The sequence below is a fragment of the Vulpes lagopus genome, chromosome 15, assembly GCF_018345385.1.
Source record: "Vulpes lagopus strain Blue_001 chromosome 15, ASM1834538v1, whole genome shotgun sequence".
NCBI lineage: Eukaryota > Metazoa > Chordata > Mammalia > Carnivora > Canidae > Vulpes > Vulpes lagopus.
Window position 1 is genome coordinate 21,370,271 of NC_054838.1, and position 17,800 is coordinate 21,388,070.

The window sequence follows — 17,800 nt, forward strand, 5'->3', positions numbered from 1 at the left end:
GATTACTTTATATATTTCTTTTTACAAGAACTATAAAATTATGAGCTTCATCTAAGTTTTAGAAAAACTGGTGACCAAGAAAAACTATGGCTTCTTTTATACCCAAGGTGAACAACAGGATAATACTTTGTAAACACCTGACACAATGCCCAACAGATTTCTAATTCTTACCTCTCTTAATTCTAGTTATGCCTCATGATCAGCCTACAAGGTCACCTCAGGAATAATGGGGTGGGGAGCTTGAGATATGAAATGCACAGTAGATGGTGGAGAAAGGACAGTAGAATCCCCCTGATAGAGCCACCCAACGCTATCAGAGACCCAAATGTCCATCCTGCTGACCCTCCCTTGTCCAAACCCCACCCCTGGTGGTGACAACCCACCCTTGACCAATGGTCTCATTTCACTGGGAGAAGCAAGGGCCCTGAAACTAGAAATGAGGAATAAAAGGCCACGCAGAGAAGTGGCAGTACAGACTTGTTTCTGGCACTTTAGTGATCACCAGCAAGTTCCCAGACACCATGGTGCATTTTACTGCTGAGGAGAAGGCTGCTGTTAATAGCCTGTGGGCCAGGGTGAATGTGGAGTTGGTTGGAGGCGAGGTCCTGGGAAGGTAGGCACTGGAGGGGGCAAAAAGGCAGAAAATATTCCTGAAAGGTGTTTGGTCAGGTTTCCTACATATTCTGACTTCCCATCTGGTCTGTGACTGTGATCCTCCCATAGGCTCCTGGTTGTTTATCCATGGACCCAGAGGTTCTTTGACAATTTTGGCAATTTGTCCTCTGAGTCTGCAATAATGGGCAACCCCAAGGTCAAGGCCCATGGCAAGAAGGTGCTGACTTCCTTTGGAAATGCTATTAAACATATGGATGACCTCAAGGACACCTTTGCTGAGCTAAGTGAACTGCACTGTGACAAGCTGCATGTGGATCCGGAGAACTTCAAGGTGAGTTCTGAGCATGCCTGTGCTTTGTTCTTTCATCCTAGGTATTTGTACTGTGGATATGTTAGGAAAAACAGGTACCTAAATATGATCCTATAAAGGCATTTTTTGGGATGTTGTATCCCAAGGAAGGGCTTGATTTTGGTAGTTAGGTTGGCCGAAAGGTTGTAGGTAGGACTCAGTAGGGTAATTACTATGACCAGCGAAGGCCACTGGCCATCTTACATTTCTGAAAAGATACATATGTGAAGAACACTGGCTAAAATGGAGTTAAATGGCTTTCGTCAGGAGAATACAATTACAGGAAGAACATCTTAGTTGATATTTTCTCTAAAAATGATGAATACATCTCTGCATGATTCTTGAATTTAAAACCGGGACTAAGCAAGACAAAATAAGAGCAATATTTTCAATGAATGATTGTGACCCCCCCCCACCCTCTTTAACAGTGATGAAATTCTCTTATATACGTGGCACAAGATTCTTTGTCATGGGAATGTCCAAACAATTTGAATGAATGTATTATCTAGGGACTTAGATTATACATATTAAGGCCCCTTGCAGTCCTACATTCCTACTTTTAAAGAAGTCAGAGTCTCTAGAAAAGAGAAGCCATCCATGGCAATGTTCTGGGGTCAGAAGTTGGCAGGCCAAACGAGAGGATAGAATGTAATGGAGTGTACAGGGCTGGGGGTCATATTGATGCCAATGTCCAGCATATTAAATTTTTGTGGGAGCCCAGCATTGGAAGTTCCTCCATCTCTTATTAGGAAGAAAATAGATGCAGCCAGCTTGAGGCTTTCTGTTCACTAGGTACTATTTTCTTTTTACCTCTCTTCTCTCCCCAGCTTCTAGGCAACATGATATTGATTGTCTTGGCAACTCACTTCAGCAAGGAGTTTACTCCCCAAACGCAGGCTGCGTGGCAGAAGCTGACAACTGCTGTGGCTAATGCTCTGGCACACAAGTACCACTGAGGTGCTGGTCCAATTATGTCGGTATTGGCAGAGTCCATCTCCTGAAGACAGGCATAGTGCCTTGCCTGGATGATAAAAATAAAATAAAAATTGTGCTCTGTGATGAAAGTCCTTGTCTTCTCTCTCTGTCTGTACCTTTTATGCTGATTCAGCTAAAAGAAAGCACTCCTACAGGAAAGGGGGTTACTGGAGATAAAGAGTTTGGGAGGATAGAGAAGAGACTCCTAAGATTCTGCAGGATAAGAGTGGGTTCAAGGGGCAGTTACTGGGATCCCTGGGTGGTGCAGTGGTTTGGCGCCTGCCTTTGGCCCAGGGCGCGATCCTGGAGACCCGGGATCGAATCCCACGTCGGGCTCCTGGTGCATGGAGCCTGCTTCTCCCTCTGCCTCTGTCTCTGCCTCTCTCTCTCTCTCTCTCTGTGTGACTATCATAAATAAATAAAAATTAAAAAAAAAAAAAGGGGGCAGTTACTTCTAGGAAGAGAAAGTAGACTCTAGAGTTGAATAGTGTCTCTAGAATAAGGGAATGAATGGACATATTCTTGTGAAATTCAAGAAGATTGTTGAGAGTAGGGGCATGTTAAAACCCCAAGTAGGCAGCCTGTCTTGGCTGCTATTTGTATAATCTCAGAGCTTTTTGGTGCTGTATTTAGTTTCTATTTGATATAAGAAACATGTTACTGTATGTTGTCTGATTGAATTTAAATTAAAAAATACGGGGATCCCTGGGTGGTGCAGCAGCTTGGCGCCTGCCTTTGGCCCAGGGCACGATCCTGGAGACCCAGGATCGAGTCCCACGTCGGGCTCCCGGTGCATGGAACCTGCTTCTCCCTCTGCCTGTGTCTCTGCCTCTCTCTCTCTCTGTCTCTCTCTGTCTCTCTCTCTCTGTGTGACTATCATAAATAAATAAAAAAAAAATTAAAAAATACGGGCAGCCTGGGTGGCTCAGTGGTTTAGCACTGCCTTTGGCCCAGGGCGTGATCCTGGAGACCGGGAATCAAGTCCTGCATTGGGCTCCCTGCATGGAGCCTGCTTCTCCCTCTGCCTGTGTCTCTGCCTCTCTCTCTCTCTGTGTGTCTCTCATGAATAAATAAATAACATATTTAAAAAATAAAAATATAAAATAAAAAATAAAAATACAAGAAACACATTTTTATCATCTGTAATAGAATGGAGATGGGGCTTTCCAGAGACTCAGGCAAGGACCATGCTCTAAACTTTCCCATGTGTCTTCAGTGGTATTAACGGAGGAACTATCCCTAAGGCATAGGAACTAACTGCCTTGGTTTGAATCTGTACCTCATCTGCTATTTCTGTGACCTGGAACATATTTCCAATTCCATTAAGCTTTCAGTGGATATAAAAGTTCCTTTATGTGGGAAAATGGCAAATTTAGGAATTAGCATGCCAGGTCTAAGTGACAGAGGAGAAATTAGTTCCTTAATTTCTCTTAATTAGTTCAGTGCAAGGGTATAAAATTAAGGACATTGCTGCCCAGAAAAGCAGGAAAAGAGCTATTGTTATAAGCAAAGTACCAGTGAAATCTCTTGCACACAAGAGTAACATAATGAATAGGGAATTTTAGGGAAACTGATCCACATACAGGTATAGAACAAGGCAGAGCCTAACTTGGATCTAGGCACAGGAATGTGCTGTGATAATAATTAGGGCAAAGGACTGAATTTCACAGAAGCAATGAAACTAAGAACCCCTCAAGTAAGGGACCATTATGGTCAAGATACTGCAGGGCTTGGAATGAAGTGCAGTAGAGAGTGGAGAAGTCACCAATGATAGCCAGGTTCCCTACCTGGTGAGTGGAAAGAGAAAAGACTATTCTTAGGAAAGAAAATACTGAGAAGTCTCTTGTCTGGAGCTGGCAATTGATCACAGCCACTTTTGTGACCATCACCTCAAATTCTTGTACCCAAGTCCCTGGCATAGATGTGAAAAGCCAGGGCTTTGGGATTAGCAGAAAAAGATCAAATTATAGCCCCATCACCTTGAAAAGTTTGGTTAATGTTTTTCAGAATGAATTCCCTTGTTTGTAAAATGGAATAAAAATTCCTACCCCACAAGTATGTTCTGAGGTTTTAAGGACATTTCTGTAAAGTGCTTTGGCCTTCATTACTGAGAAGGCTGTGGTAGCCGTTTATACAATTCACTATGATCTGTTCCTCTGTGCCTTGTTCCACTGTGTATCCTCAACATGACTGTTTTCTTTATGGGTTCCTGACCCATATATCTATTTATTTAATGTTCCATATTGGATTGCTTAAGAGTGCATCAAATACAGCATGTCCAAGACAATTCCAACTGTTTTCTAATCTATTTCTGCTAATTTAGCCCTCTTTCTGCCCTATCTAGGGACTAATGCATCACACATTGCTCAAGGCTGAAGATAGAGATGGCATTTTTGCTCACCCTTCCAATTATAATATCATCTTAATTATTTGTCTCCCCTTTATCCTACCCCTTAAATCCATTTATATATGGAAACCCGAATAATATTTTAAAAATACAAATGAGATCATGCCACCCACATCCTTATAGTTTTCAATAGTTTTTTTTGGGGGGGTTGCTTTAAGGTTGAAAACAGCTAATCTGTAAAATGGCTTAAAGATCATTCATGGCTCCGCTGTACCTTTCAATCATTCATTCTTGTGATCTGAAATATACTTACATTATCCTGCTTTTTTGCATATAAATCATATACGTTTAATCATTGTCCCTGGTTACTTTTTTTTAGAGGACAAGAGAGAATGGGCACCCCCACATGAGTGGTCATAGAGAGTTGGGAGAGAAGGAGACAGAATTCCAAGCAGGCTCCATACTCAGTGTGGAGTTTGTCATAAGGCTCAATATTACAACCCTGAGATAATGACCTGAGCAAAAACCAAGAGATAGACACTTAACCCACTGAGTCATTCAGGCTTAATTGACATTATGTTGTAAAAAATAATCTGTATTTCTGCAAGTGAAATTGATTATTTTCATTATTGTGTAACATTTCATTCTTTTTCTATATCATGTTTTATCTATTTCACTGAGTGAAGAACATTTAAGTTGCTAGCAGTTTGAGATCCTCATGTATATTGATGTTACAGACTTTGGACTCACACAAGCATGCATTTCTGGAGGAATAATTGCTAGCTCATAGGTTTTGCATATATTCTGCTTTAGTTGCTACTATCAAATATTTTCTAAAGCAGTTATGCCATTTTACAATGTCACCAGCAGAGATTGAGAGTTTTGTTGAGATCTATATCCTTGCTAAATTTTGAAATTACCTACCTCTTTCATCTTTATATTTTTTGCCTTCTGACTTCTATCCCATTCTATTCTCTTCCTTTCTGATAGTCCCTCCCAACCTCATTCCTTCCTTCTAGTTGTGCTAAAGGGTATGTATCTGTAAGTCAATGCAGTATTATTTTGAATTCAGAAAAGATGAAAATTCCCTTTGAATCTTCATTTTTAGATCTAACTCTACTTTTTTTCCTAAGGACACACCCATGGAAATTTCTACAACTGCATGTTCCCAGAAACCCTATCAGACTTGATCTAGTTGAATGAGGTCAATCTTCATTGCAATTCCTCTGCATTTTTTCTTTAATAATATCACAGTTTTAAATAATCATGTTATAGGTTTCTGATATTTTCTTCTTTATCGTTCATTAAATTGTTTCCATTAAAATCCATGCTTCCTAGATCTATTTCAGTAGCTGGTAGAGAAACAATATTCATTAGTTTTCATTCTTTTAATTAACATTTATTTCAGTGACAGAATGAAAAGAAAGTTTTGCTACTAAAAGTATTTACCCAAAGAAGAAGAAAGCAAATTGAAAGTACAGCAAAGTATTTATTCATTCTAACTACTTATAACTATCTCTAGAGACCAAAAGAAGTACCACATAGAGTCAACTTGATAGCATTTCTGTTTACTAGGCCTTAGTTTTCTTATCTATGAAGTGAAATAACTGGAGGAGTTAAACAAGAGATATACTCCATTATATCAGACTACAGAATTCGCACATAAATGAGAGTGGGAGTATACTTATGGAAGCCACTGCTGAAGGGGATGAGGTGAGGAGAGAAAACAGGGATGCTGAGTCAAGAAACATAACACCTAGAACGCCACTCTCAGGACAATTGAGGGGAACTGAGGAATTGGGTTGCAAACTAGATCATACGGTATGGTATAAACCAATAAGATTCAGCTAAGCTCTGGGCCAATCTGCTTGCAGCAGCAGAGAGGGCAAGATCTGGGCTGGGCATAAAAGGAAGAACAGGGCCAGCTGCTGCTTACACTTGCTTCTGAAACAACCGTGTTCACTAGCAACCACAAACAGACACCATGGTGCATCTGACTGCTGAAGAGAAGAGTCTTGTCACCGGCCTGTGGGGCAAGGTGAATGTGGACGAAGTTGGCGGTGAGGCCCTGGGCAGGTTGGTATCCATGTGGCAAGGCAGGCTTTTGGAGAAAGCATGAGAGCTGGGCAGATGGAGTTAACTCAGTCCCTTGGGTTCTGACAGGCACTGACCCCTGTGCCCTCTGTGCTGTTTTCACCCTTCAGGCTGCTGATTGTCTACCCCTGGACTCAGAGGTTCTTTGACTCCTTTGGGGACCTGTCCACTCCTGATGCTGTTATGGGCAATGCTAAGGTGAAGGCCCATGGCAAGAAGGTGCTGAACTCCTTTAGCGATGGCCTGAAAAACCTGGACAACCTCAAGGGCACCTTTGCTAAGCTCAGTGAGCTTCACTGTGACAAGCTGCACGTGGATCCCGAGAACTTCAAGGTGAGTCTAGGATATGTTCCATTTTTTTTCTTTTCACTTTCTAGGCGCTCACCTGATTCATTTACCTACCTGTTCTCCCTCCACCTTCCTTTGTACTTCAGCATATATCATCTTGAATGCTTTTCAAAGTTTGTGCAATTTCATACATTTCCTTTCTCACGGCCTTTTCTTTTTCATCAAGTTGTTTATTTAACTTCTTGTCTTCTTCCCCTAACTAGTTTTTTTCCCTACTCGATATGCAAATTATGCGTGTCTACTCTCATCTTCTACTTCTCCACTCGGAAACATCTTTCTGTCTCTCCAAATGGGGATGGGAAGGGCACCTCAAAGAGTTGTCAATCTAGAGGCTACAAATCATTTCAAAATTAAAGGATAATTGGATTTTTATAGAGACAAGACTCAATGGAAAGGAAAGGAATTGAATATCTGAGAAGAGTGAAGTAGGACAGCCGCAGGTGCTAAAAGGCAGCCCAGCATCATACTAATTAATCAATTAAGTATTAAATTACATATATATACATATATAATGAAACTATACAGTGTACATACGCATATATTTGCTCATTTATGCTGATGAAGAAAACCTGAGAATCAGTTTGGGCTGGAGTGTGAGGGAAAGAAAAAAAAATATCATTGGCTCAGTTTCTCAGAAGTCGGGCTTGATTTCTCTCTTAATCGTGTATGCGTGTCTCTCTATGTCTTCCCCACAGCTCCTGGGCAACGTGCTTGTGTGTGTGCTGGCTCACCACTTTGGCAAAGAATTCACCCCCCAGGTGCAGGCTGCCTATCAGAAGGTGGTGGCTGGTGTGGCCAATGCCCTGGCTCACAAGTACCATTGAGACCCTGGCCTGTTTCCTGGTGACCACTGGAAGACCCTGTCTCCCTAAATTCTATCTTCTGAACTGGGGGAAATAATGTCCACCATCAAGGGTATGGCTGCCTAATAAAGAACCTTCAGCTCAACTTTCCGATTCATTTCACTTATTTTATTTTATTTATTTTATTTAAATTATTTTATTTTGTTTTGTTTTGTTTTATTTTATTTATTTTATTTTATTTTATATTTGTCTAGGGATATGGGAAATCCTTCCTACAGATAGGAAGCACTTGTTTCGTATTCAAAGAGGTCAAGGGAGATGAGAAAAGGAAGTAGGGGCCTACATTGTCACTAGTGGAAAATACTTCTCCCTCCAAAACATAGGCATGGTCAAGAAGATTATATATAGAGAATGCTGGCATTATAGGGGCTCTGTGGAAGAATTCCAACTTAAGACACAGCCCTCAGGCTAATGCTTTGATTTATTTCGAACAATTAGTAAGAAACAAGATGCTCGATTAGAGACATAATGAATGATCAAGATATTGTTCTGTTTCCTTTTTCCCTACTTCCCTTGCCTGCAGTGTAGCTAGTTTACCATACCATGCTCCATCAGTTGTTCCCGCTCTAAGGAAAAATCTCCCTCTTTTACTTGTCCCAACATGGCATAAATAATTCCTCCTCCCACTCTCCCATTTCAGTCAAACTGCATCTCTGCTTATCCCTTGTGATGCCTTTGCACACTGGCCTCATTGTGCTTTCCAATATTGCCTATGAAAATCATTCCAAACCCTTCCCCCTCCCTATTTTCCACATTTCTTTTTGTCTGTCACACTCACACTCTTTGCTGAATAAACATTTCTGTCTATTTTGGACTGTGCCATGTGACTACTGTGCCTTGCTAAGTTCCTTCATAGGTAGGAATTGAATATTTATTAAATAAAGTAGTCCATGAATAAATAAATGAAAGAATGATTATTCCCTATCTTAGGACTGCTGGAAGTAGAGGACAATCTGAACAAGGAACCATTGAAGAGAATCCTTTGGTGTTGATGTCCTAGTATACAATGAGGAAGCACAGAGGAAAGGAAAACACTGCTCAGACATTTACTTTCTGTTCAGAGCCTACTGGACATTTGGCCTTATGAACTAATGTCTTATGTATTTGTTAAAAGGGCATAGACTGAAGCCAAGACTCTATCCCTAGAGAGGCACAGTTTCAAAGTTAACTTGGGAAATCAACACCACGACCTACTTAGTCATGTCAACTAAAGCTAATTCTGGATGAAGATCTGAGCCAAACATAGAAAATATTTGTGTAGTGATTATAGACTGAGACATTAAATGTTCTGTAACAATTAGCACATAGTTCAGTAAACTTATGACTAGATTGGCTGTATTGCTTTTCATACTGAAATATGACTTTAAAAAGTATATGTACATCATTTCTGTTAGTTCTGCTCCTTTGGAGTATTTTTACTTTATTTAATTTTATTAATTTGAATTACAGTTTTGAAAGGATGCTAAATTGAGGTAACCCAGAGATTGTGCATCTTGGAAAGAAGAGTGGAAACTAACTGTGCCTAACCGAGGAAAATATGGAATATTTTGTAGAAATGCCTTAATGAACAGAATTTGAAACTGAACACTGCTATATGTACAAGTGTTCCAATTGAGTATCATTTCTGAAACAAATAATATTACATATCTTTGGGTGACTGTCATGAATCACTCGATCCTCATTCTCTTAATTATACTCAGACTAGGCCCATCCTAAATTCAAAACATCAAGAAGTATGCAAACTTGGCAAACTGGAGAAAAGAAAAAAAAATCTTTCTGTCTCTTGGGAGCTCAGGGTATTTGTGCATATGTGTATGCACACATGCACATGTGTGTATGTGTGTGCGTGTGTGTGCACATTCATGTGTGTATGTGTATGTTTAGTGCTCAATGGGGCTGGAATCAAAATAAAGCAGACATCTTTTGGTACCCCCTATTTGAAGGGTAGAAGTAATGGTAAAGATGGCAGTGACTCTAGAAGTTTCTAGAATATTTGAATGTTGATCAGGATGTGACCATGAGGCTCAGAGCATAATCGCATTTATCAGTTTATTCTTTTTGTCTGATATGTCTGAACTTTTGATGTCTTATTAACAACTTGCAGCCTTGGACCTGCAGGGTAAGGGTAAGAAGAGAAGTCTGTCGCCCTCTTCAGTCTTGCTAGGTAGCAAAGGTGAGAGAGTCCTGTCCTGAAGCCAGGAACAAGGTGGCTGCAGAGTTGCCAGTACAAAAAAGTGGTTCATAGATCATTCATGGCAAAGAAGGCTGAGGGAAGAATATAAAAGACAACTTAGGGGAAATATTTGTGAGTACAGAAAATGTTAGAGGAAGTCTAAGCAGATGCTGATTTCTGTCAAGATGGCAAAGCTATAGTTTAGCCTTGACAATTTGGCTCTTTACAGTAAAGTATAGACATATTCATTACTGTTATTTAGTAAGGCCTGTGAACTTCTCATGACAGAGAGCTTTTGCAAAAGACATGTCCAAACGTCCCAAGAAAGACTTTCCTTCACACACTTATACCCAAACTCTGAAATCAGGGGTGTGAAATAGAGTCTTGAAAATAGTGGTAAACGTGGTAAAGCTAATGAAGTTTTAAATTTAGTAAAATGAAACTCAAAACTTACAGGTCAAACAAAACGTGTGTGTGCATCCGTGTGTGTGTGTGTGTGTGTGTGTGTGTGTGTGTGTGTTTGGTTTCTAAATATCTAAAATATTTGAAGGCTCCCTTTTCCTTGAAGTCAACACGTGAAATCTTGCCCCAGGAATAGACAGATAGTCAGAACTTCTTTGCTTACGGGTTTTAGAGAAGAATAAATATAAATAGAAAATGCTAGAATTATATCTCTTTTACTCCCATCATCTTTTATGGGCACGTAATTCTGACCTAACCTCCAGATTACCAGAGAAGAACCAAGACTTTCCTCTCTGTCTGAGAAAGATCAGAGAGAGGTTGTTCACAAGTACTTGATGGGATTTGGGACGAGTAAAAGGGGAGAGAGATCCTTACTCACCTAGCAGTGATGGAGAAAGTAGTTTAGGGAATGGAACAATGGAAGTGGAGATTTTGTGAGTTTATTTGAAACAACTAGAAATAGAGAAGTCCTTTTCTTATGGTTCACCTTGTAGTTGAGGTACTGGAGTGTTAGAGGTGAAAGGATGAAAAATATATGTTAAGTATTTGTAGCCAGTGATGATAACAGAGAGAGAAAGATGATTCTAGACATCAAGGAACCTGAATCAAAAGAAGATTCTCAGGCAGGAGAAACATGGTAAGTAAAGAAATGCACAGCCATTTCTTTGCTTATAGGAAAGGGGAATTTAGGAGCAGGCTAGGAGGCAAGAGGTACACAGATGATGGGAAGTTGGAAAAAGAACCAGCAGGGCCGTCCAAGAACACCAACATCCTAAGCTGAGCTCAGAAATGGTCACTGCTTTTTTTTTTTATGGTATCTTTTGATGGTAAGGAGCAGAAATATCCACTTCAGTTTCTTTGCCTAAGAAGTTAGTTATCAGAATGTATTACTTGGAGGAGAGAAGGGTAAGGGGAGGGAAATCGGAAAAGCGATAGAGATAGGGGAAAACATGATAATAAAGGAAGATTTTAAAATATTATTTATATATTCATGAAAGACACACAGAGGGAGGCAGAGACATAGGCAGAAGAAGAAGTAGACTCCCTCAGGGAGCCTGATGCCAGACTTGATCCCAGGATCCTGGGAACACACCCTGAGCCAAAGCAGATGCTCAACTACTGAGCCACCCAGGCGTCCCTAAAAAAAGATTTAAACAAAAAATATGTGAAAGAAATGAGATTATAAGTGTTGAATTTGAATAAAAGAAATGGTTATACAAAGAACATTCTTAGTGGTCTAGGAAGATGATTATCTGAGCCAAAGCCATAGCGCCCTGTCACTTTCCTGCCATTCATTTCAAGTCACAAAGAAGGTTCTCTCTTCTCCCATACACTTTTCCACATCAGTCCAGGAAGAAATCATTTTTATGTCCCTGGTTAATTAAAGACATTATTTTTCTCAGTGCTACTAACAATTTTGTTTTTTAACTGATTTTTCAGTTAGTTTTATTCCTTACTACAGGGAGATAACTATGTTTTCATCTGTGGGTGCTCAAAACCTAATAGAGGAATTATTACACAGGAGACTCCTGATTTATACGTACTTTCAATTTCCAATCATCATCTACTTGGTTACATGACTAAAGTATGAGAAAAATGAATGAATGAATGAATGAATGAATGAATGAATGAACTAAGTATCTTTCTAGGAGGATTTAATCCAAACCAAGAGAAGGAAGATACACGTAGGACTGTGGCAGAGGTCCCATCCACACTGTCCTTGTAATTATTTTCTGAAGACACAGGGGGAGATCCATCCATAGGCTTTTAAGTTGAACCACAGTGGATGGATGCCTTCTATTTCTGGACCTGGGATTCTCCATTTGTATAACAAGAAAATTGGGGAGACACTCTCTAAGAAGTTACCAGGTTATGGTTCTCAAAAGTATGACAGTACACTTGCCAAAGAATGATTTTAGTAGCAATTTGTATTGCTGAGATGGGCCTGAGGATGGGAGGGTCTGAAGTCAGACTCACAAGCCAGTTTCAGAATTGCCAAGGATAGGCTTCACCCTGCATGACCACACCCAGGCCTGGGCCAATCTCATAACAGCAAGGATGCAAGATCAGGGCTGGGCATAAAAGGAAGAACAGGGCCAGCTGCTGCTTACACTTGCTTCTGAAACAACCGTGTTCACTAGCAACCACAAACAGACACCATGGTGCATCTGACTGCTGAAGAGAAGAGTCTTGTCACCGGCCTGTGGGGCAAGGTGAATGTGGACGAAGTTGGCGGTGAGGCCCTGGGCAGGTTGGTATCCATGTGGCAAGGCAGGCTTTTGGAGAAAGCATGAGAGCTGGGCAGATGGAGTTAACTCAGTCCCCTGGGTTCTGACAGGCACTGACCCTTGTGCCCTCTGTGCTGTTTTTACCCTTCAGGCTGCTGATTGTCTACCCCTGGACTCAGAGGTTCTTTGACTCCTTTGGGGACCTGTCCACTCCTGATGCTGTTATGGGCAATGCTAAGGTGAAGGCCCATGGCAAGAAGGTGCTGAACTCCTTTAGCGATGGCCTGAAAAACCTGGACAACCTCAAGGGCACCTTTGCTAAGCTCAGTGAGCTTCACTGTGACAAGCTGCACGTGGATCCCGAGAACTTCAAGGTGAGTCTAGGATATGTTCCATTTTTTTTCTTTTCACTTTCTAGGCGCTCACCTGATTCATTTACCTACCTGTTCTCCCTCCACCTTCCTTTGTACTTCAGCATATATCATCTTGAATGCTTTTCAAAGTTTGTGCAATTTCATACATTTCCTTTCTCACGGCCTTTTCTTTTTCATCAAGTTGTTTATTTAACTTCTTGTCTTCTTCCCCTAACCAGTTTTTTTCCCTACTCGATATGCAAATTATGCGTGTCTACTCTCATCTTCTACTTCTCCACTCGGAAACATCTTTCTGTCTCTCCAAATGGGGATGGGAAGGGCACCTCAAAGAGTTGTCAATCTAGAGGCTACAAATCATTTCAAAATTAAAGGATAATTGGATTTTTATAGAGACAAGACTCAATGGAAAGGAAAGGAATTGAATATCTGAGAAGAGTGAAGTAGGACAGCCGCAGGAGCTAAAAGAAAGCTCAGCATCATACTAATTAATCAATTAAGTGTTAAATTATATATATATACATATATAATGAAACTATACAGTGTACATACGCATATATTTGCTCATTTATGCTGATGGAGAAAACCTGAAAATCAGCTTGGGCTGGAGTGTGGGGGAAAGGAAAAAAAAAAAGATCATTGGCTCAGTTTCTCAGAAGTCGAGCTTGATTTCTCTCTTAATCGTGTATGCGTGTCTCTCTATGTCTTCCCCACAGCTCCTGGGCAACGTGCTTGTGTGTGTGCTGGCTCACCACTTTGGCAAAGAATTCACCCCTCAGGTGCAGGCTGCCTATCAGAAGGTGGTGGCTGGTGTGGCCAATGCCCTGGCTCACAAGTACCATTGAGATCCTGGCCTGTTTCCTGGTGACCACTGGAAGACCCTGTCTCCCTAAATTCTATCTTCTGAACTGGGGGAAATAATGTCCACCATCAAGGGTATGGCTGCCTAATAAAGAACCTTCAGCTCAACTTTCCGATTCATTTCACTTATTTTATTTTATTTATTTTATTTTATATTTGTCTAGGGATATGGGAAATCCTTCCTACAGATAGGAAGCACTTGTTTCGTATTCAAAGAGGTCAAGGGAGATGAGAAAAGGAAGTAGGGGCCTACATTGTCACTAGTGGAAAATACTTCTCCCTCCAAAACATAGACATGGTCAAGAAGATTTTATATAGAGAATGCTGGCATTATAGGGGCTCTGTGGAAGAATTCCAACTTAAGACACAGCCCTCAGGCTAATGCTTTGACTTATTTCCAACAATTAGTAAAAAATAGGGTGCTCGTTAGAGACATAATGAATGATCAAGATATTGTTCTGTTTCCTTTTTCCCTACTTCCCTTGTCTGCAGTGTAGCCTACCATGCCATACTCCATCAGGGGTTCCAGCTCTAAGAGACAACTCTTTATCTATGGGTTCTCAAAACCTAATAGAGTAATTATTACACAGGAGACTTCTGATTTATACATAATTAGTTTTCCAATCATCATTTATTTGGTTACATGACTAAAGTATGAGAAAAATGAATGAATGAATGAATGAATGAATGAATGAATTTTAAGTATCTTTCTAGGAGGTTTTATCCAAACCAAGAGAAGGAAGATACACGTAGGACTGTGGCAGAGGTCCCATCCACACTGTCCTTGTAATTATTTTCTGAAGACACAGGGGGAGATCCATCCATAGGCTTTTAAGTTGAACCACAGTGGATGGATGCCTTCTATTTTCTGGACCTGGGATTCTTCATTTGTATAACAAGAAAATTGGGGAGGCACTCTCTAAGAAGTTACCAGGTTATGGTTCTCAAAAGTGTCTCATGACAGTACACTTGCCAAAGAATGATTTTAGTAGCAATTTGTATTGCTGAGATGGGCCTGAGAATGGGAGGGTCTGAAGTCAGACTCACAAGCCAGTTTCAGAATTGCCAAGGATAGGCTTCACCCTGCATGACCACACCCAGGCCTGGGCCAATCTCATAACAGCAAGGATGCAAGATCAGGGCTGGGCATAAAAGGAAGAACAGGGCCAGCTGCTGTTTACACTTGCTTCTGAAACAACCGTGTTCACTAGCAACCACAAACAGACACCATGGTGCATCTGACTGCTGAAGAGAAGAGTCTTGTCTCCAGCATGTGGGGCAAGGTGAATGTGGACGAAGTTGGCGGTGAGGCCCTGGGCAGGTTGGTATCCATGTGGCAAGGCAGGCTTTTGGAGAAAGCATGAGAGCTGGGCAGATGCAGTTAACTCAGTCCCCTGGGTTCTGACAGGCACTGACCCCTGTGCCCTCTGTGCTGTTTTCACCCCTCAGGCTGTTGATTGTCTACCCCTGGACTCAGAGGTTCTTTGACTCCTTTGGGAACCTGTCCACTCCTGATGCTGTTATGAGCAATGCTAAGGTGAAGGCCCATGGCAAGAAGGTGTTGAACTCCTTTAGCAATGGCCTGAAAAACCTGGACAACCTCAAGGGCACCTTTGCTAAGCTCAGTGAGCTTCACTGTGACAAGCTGCACGTGGATCCCGAGAACTTCAAGGTGAGTCTGTGGGACCCTCAACATTCTCTTTGATCTTCCTTTTTAAGACCCAACTCATGGTGTCCGTAAAGGGTATAGGCATCAGGATGTTGTTCAGAGTGTAAAGGAAGTGTTCTAGTTGCATAAGTATGGACTCCTCAGCACTGTTTTACTTATTTTATCGTCTTGGCTCATAATTGTTTCCTCTTGTCCTTTTTTTTGTTGTTGTTGTTCTCTGCAATGGTTTTTCTTTATTGTTTTAATTAAACTTTTGAGTGTTTCAAAAGTGATTTTAATCCATTCAAAACCATTTTTTTTTTCTGATCCTTTTTTCCTTATCTCTTTTTTGAAAGCAAGGAAGATAAAATCTGATTGCTTCTTTGCATAGTTGGAATGAATAACCAAGAAAATTTAAGATTTGGGTTAAAACAAAAGGAAAGAAACATTTCTCAATGTAAAATCAGGCTGATATTGTTGGAGTCATATGGATTGTAACATGTAATAATCAGCTATCTTTCTGCTTATATTCTAATGACACTTTTTGGGTCTGTGGATGGGTTGGAATACTCTGAGTCTTAGCTAGGTCCCTCTGCTAATCATCCACATGCCTCTTGTCTTCCCCACAGCTTCTGGGCAACGTGTTGGTGTGCGTGCTGGCCCGCCACTTTGGCAGGGAATTCACCCCATTGGCTCAGGCTGCCTACCAGAAGGTGGTGGCTGGTGTGGCCAATGCCCTGGCCCACAAATACCACTGAGTTCTCTTTCTTGCTTTCAAGGCAAAGTCGTTTGGTCCCCGGACCCCAACACTTGAACATGGGGAAATTGCGAAGTCCTTTGAGCATCTGGTTCCTGACTAATAAAGAACATTTATTTTCTTTGTACTGGTGTATTTAAATTACTTCTGTGACTGTCACTGGAATTGTTACATCACATGAGAAGTCAAGTCATGTAAGACATAAAGAATGAGGGGCTAGTTCAGATCTTGGGAAAATATATCTGTATTTTGGACTCCATGAATGGAGAGGTTATAAATAGCTAACTATGTGGCAAACTGACCCTGTTGCCTATTTTTCCTTTCTTAGGAAAGGATTCAACTAGAGATTTGCTTTGGGGGTTAGGCTTTTCCTATGCTTTATTTAAATCAAGCATTTTATTTAGGCTTACTTAAATTTCTTCACTCTCCCCAGTTCAAAAACTCACTTTAATACACGAAGTTCTTCTGCCTAAAGGTATCAGTGCTCCTCTAAGATTTTCCTTTGTGTGTTGTTGACAGTCACTTGTCCTCCCCAACACTCTTATTCTGGTTCTCTCCATCCTCTTACAACATATACTAGCATGAAAGTCTCAAAGCAGGGGAGGGAGTTTTACTATCTCTTCCCTTGCTTCTTTCTAGGTCTGCATTGGAAGAAAGGAACTGATAATGTTTTGATAAATATAAGACTAAGACAAATGTGAAAAGGAGATTTTCTGGCTTGACATTCACTACTGTCTTGCAATCCTCTTATGGGCTTCCACTGAATGGAATCCCATCTTCTCAGGATGTTTTAGCGTCCATAGCCAAGAAGTGATTGGAAGCCTGCTCCCACCTCCTCCTCTCTTTGATGCCTTTGATGCCTTCTCTGGCTTTCTAGTTATTAGCACGGTGTTACCATCAGCAACACACCCTTATTTCATTTCCTCAGTTAATGGCTATTTATGTGGATGGCAGATTTTGGAAATAAAATGACTTTGAAGACATTCACTTTGAAGTGACTTGTCCCAACCCACATTCTAATTATGAATAAAGTTAGGAAGACTATGAAAATAATACCATTAATAAGTAAAAATATTTGATTAATTAAATTAATATAAAACCAGTCTTCATCCAAACACAGAATAAAGATGAATACAAGGTGTCTTTATAAATACACAAATAAGAATTCCCTAAACCTTCAGCATCAGAAGGGAGTCAAAAGCGTGCCTTGGTGACAACTTTGGTCATCTGCTGAAAGGGACCTCACATTTGATATTGACATGAATGTTAGGACTTTGCATGCAGACAGAGCATAGTAGAGCAGATGTCCCATAGATCTGGATAACATGAGATTTGGTATTGACATAAAAGTACAATGGAAAGCAGAGTCATGCAAGTATCTAAGAGAAAGTCGACTACACATGCTGTCCTGGGCATCAGAATGAAGTGGAGGAGTGGAAGGGCTATGGATGGTCCAGGAGGTCAAAAGAAAGGACATAGAATGGATAGGAAGCACTAATGCTATTACACAGCCCAGGTTCTATAATTTGATGATGATTTTATTAGCAGAGCATTATTTTTATGCAAAATTACTTACGCAAAATTATTTAAGCCAAATATGGTTTTATTATGGGAACAAACTCCATCAGATATTTAACTCTAGTTTTCTCTTGTACTGCTAGGTTTTGCCTCTTAATAATCCATATTCTCAAGTGTTCCCTTCCTATTTT

At 40.7% G+C, this 17,800-nt stretch overlaps 4 protein-coding genes across 5 annotated transcripts; all 4 read left to right on the top strand.

The window, feature by feature from the left end:
- The first annotated feature begins 521 nt into the window (after positions 1 to 521).
- LOC121476325 (hemoglobin subunit epsilon-2) lies at positions 522 to 1,920 on the top strand. The gene is made up of 3 exons (XM_041730247.1): positions 522 to 613; positions 724 to 946; positions 1,792 to 1,920. The coding sequence occupies exons 1-3, from the start codon at positions 522 to 524 to the stop codon at positions 1,918 to 1,920; spliced, it is 444 nt and encodes a 147-aa protein (XP_041586181.1).
- Positions 1,921 to 6,200: 4,280 nt separating this feature from the next.
- LOC121475909 (hemoglobin subunit beta) lies at positions 6,201 to 7,676 on the top strand. The gene is made up of 3 exons (XM_041729574.1): positions 6,201 to 6,362; positions 6,491 to 6,713; positions 7,424 to 7,676. The coding sequence occupies exons 1-3, from the start codon at positions 6,271 to 6,273 to the stop codon at positions 7,550 to 7,552; spliced, it is 444 nt and encodes a 147-aa protein (XP_041585508.1). The 5' UTR covers positions 6,201 to 6,270; the 3' UTR covers positions 7,553 to 7,676.
- Positions 7,677 to 12,315: 4,639 nt separating this feature from the next.
- Positions 12,316 to 13,794, top strand: LOC121475927 (hemoglobin subunit beta). Its single transcript, XM_041729595.1, has 3 exons — positions 12,316 to 12,477; positions 12,606 to 12,828; positions 13,542 to 13,794. The coding sequence occupies exons 1-3, from the start codon at positions 12,386 to 12,388 to the stop codon at positions 13,668 to 13,670; spliced, it is 444 nt and encodes a 147-aa protein (XP_041585529.1). The 5' UTR covers positions 12,316 to 12,385; the 3' UTR covers positions 13,671 to 13,794.
- A 1,063-nt stretch (positions 13,795 to 14,857) lies between these two features.
- Positions 14,858 to 16,940, top strand: LOC121475956 (hemoglobin subunit beta-like). 2 transcript variants are annotated; one of them, XM_041729643.1, is made up of 3 exons: positions 14,858 to 15,007; positions 15,136 to 15,358; positions 16,731 to 16,940. In XM_041729643.1, the coding sequence occupies exons 1-3, from the start codon at positions 14,916 to 14,918 to the stop codon at positions 16,764 to 16,766; spliced, it is 351 nt and encodes a 116-aa protein (XP_041585577.1). In that variant the 5' UTR covers positions 14,858 to 14,915; the 3' UTR covers positions 16,767 to 16,940. The 2 variants fall into 2 exon arrangements, with proteins under 2 accessions (XP_041585577.1, XP_041585576.1); XM_041729642.1 differs by lacking the exon at positions 16,731 to 16,940 and adding an exon at positions 15,964 to 16,239.
- Positions 16,941 to 17,800: the final 860 nt, after the last annotated feature.

Excerpts from the sequence above, each read along its gene's own strand:
- LOC121476325 (XM_041730247.1), top strand. The coding sequence starts at position 522 with ATGGTGCATTTTACTGCTGAGGAGAAGGCTGCTGTTAATAGCCTGTGG. Across the intron at positions 614-723 it reads GGAGGCGAGGTCCTGGGAAG|GCTCCTGGTTGTTTATCCAT; the intron begins GTAGGCACTGGA and ends ATCCTCCCATAG. Across the intron at positions 947-1,791 it reads TGGATCCGGAGAACTTCAAG|CTTCTAGGCAACATGATATT; the intron begins GTGAGTTCTGAG and ends TTCTCTCCCCAG.
- LOC121475909 (XM_041729574.1), top strand. The coding sequence starts at position 6,271 with ATGGTGCATCTGACTGCTGAAGAGAAGAGTCTTGTCACCGGCCTGTGG. Across the intron at positions 6,363-6,490 it reads GGCGGTGAGGCCCTGGGCAG|GCTGCTGATTGTCTACCCCT; the intron begins GTTGGTATCCAT and ends TTCACCCTTCAG. Across the intron at positions 6,714-7,423 it reads TGGATCCCGAGAACTTCAAG|CTCCTGGGCAACGTGCTTGT; the intron begins GTGAGTCTAGGA and ends TCTTCCCCACAG.
- LOC121475927 (XM_041729595.1), top strand. The coding sequence starts at position 12,386 with ATGGTGCATCTGACTGCTGAAGAGAAGAGTCTTGTCACCGGCCTGTGG. Across the intron at positions 12,478-12,605 it reads GGCGGTGAGGCCCTGGGCAG|GCTGCTGATTGTCTACCCCT; the intron begins GTTGGTATCCAT and ends TTTACCCTTCAG. Across the intron at positions 12,829-13,541 it reads TGGATCCCGAGAACTTCAAG|CTCCTGGGCAACGTGCTTGT; the intron begins GTGAGTCTAGGA and ends TCTTCCCCACAG.
- LOC121475956 (XM_041729642.1), top strand. The coding sequence starts at position 14,916 with ATGGTGCATCTGACTGCTGAAGAGAAGAGTCTTGTCTCCAGCATGTGG. Across the intron at positions 15,008-15,135 it reads GGCGGTGAGGCCCTGGGCAG|GCTGTTGATTGTCTACCCCT; the intron begins GTTGGTATCCAT and ends TTCACCCCTCAG. Across the intron at positions 15,359-15,963 it reads TGGATCCCGAGAACTTCAAG|CTTCTGGGCAACGTGTTGGT; the intron begins GTGAGTCTGTGG and ends TCTTCCCCACAG.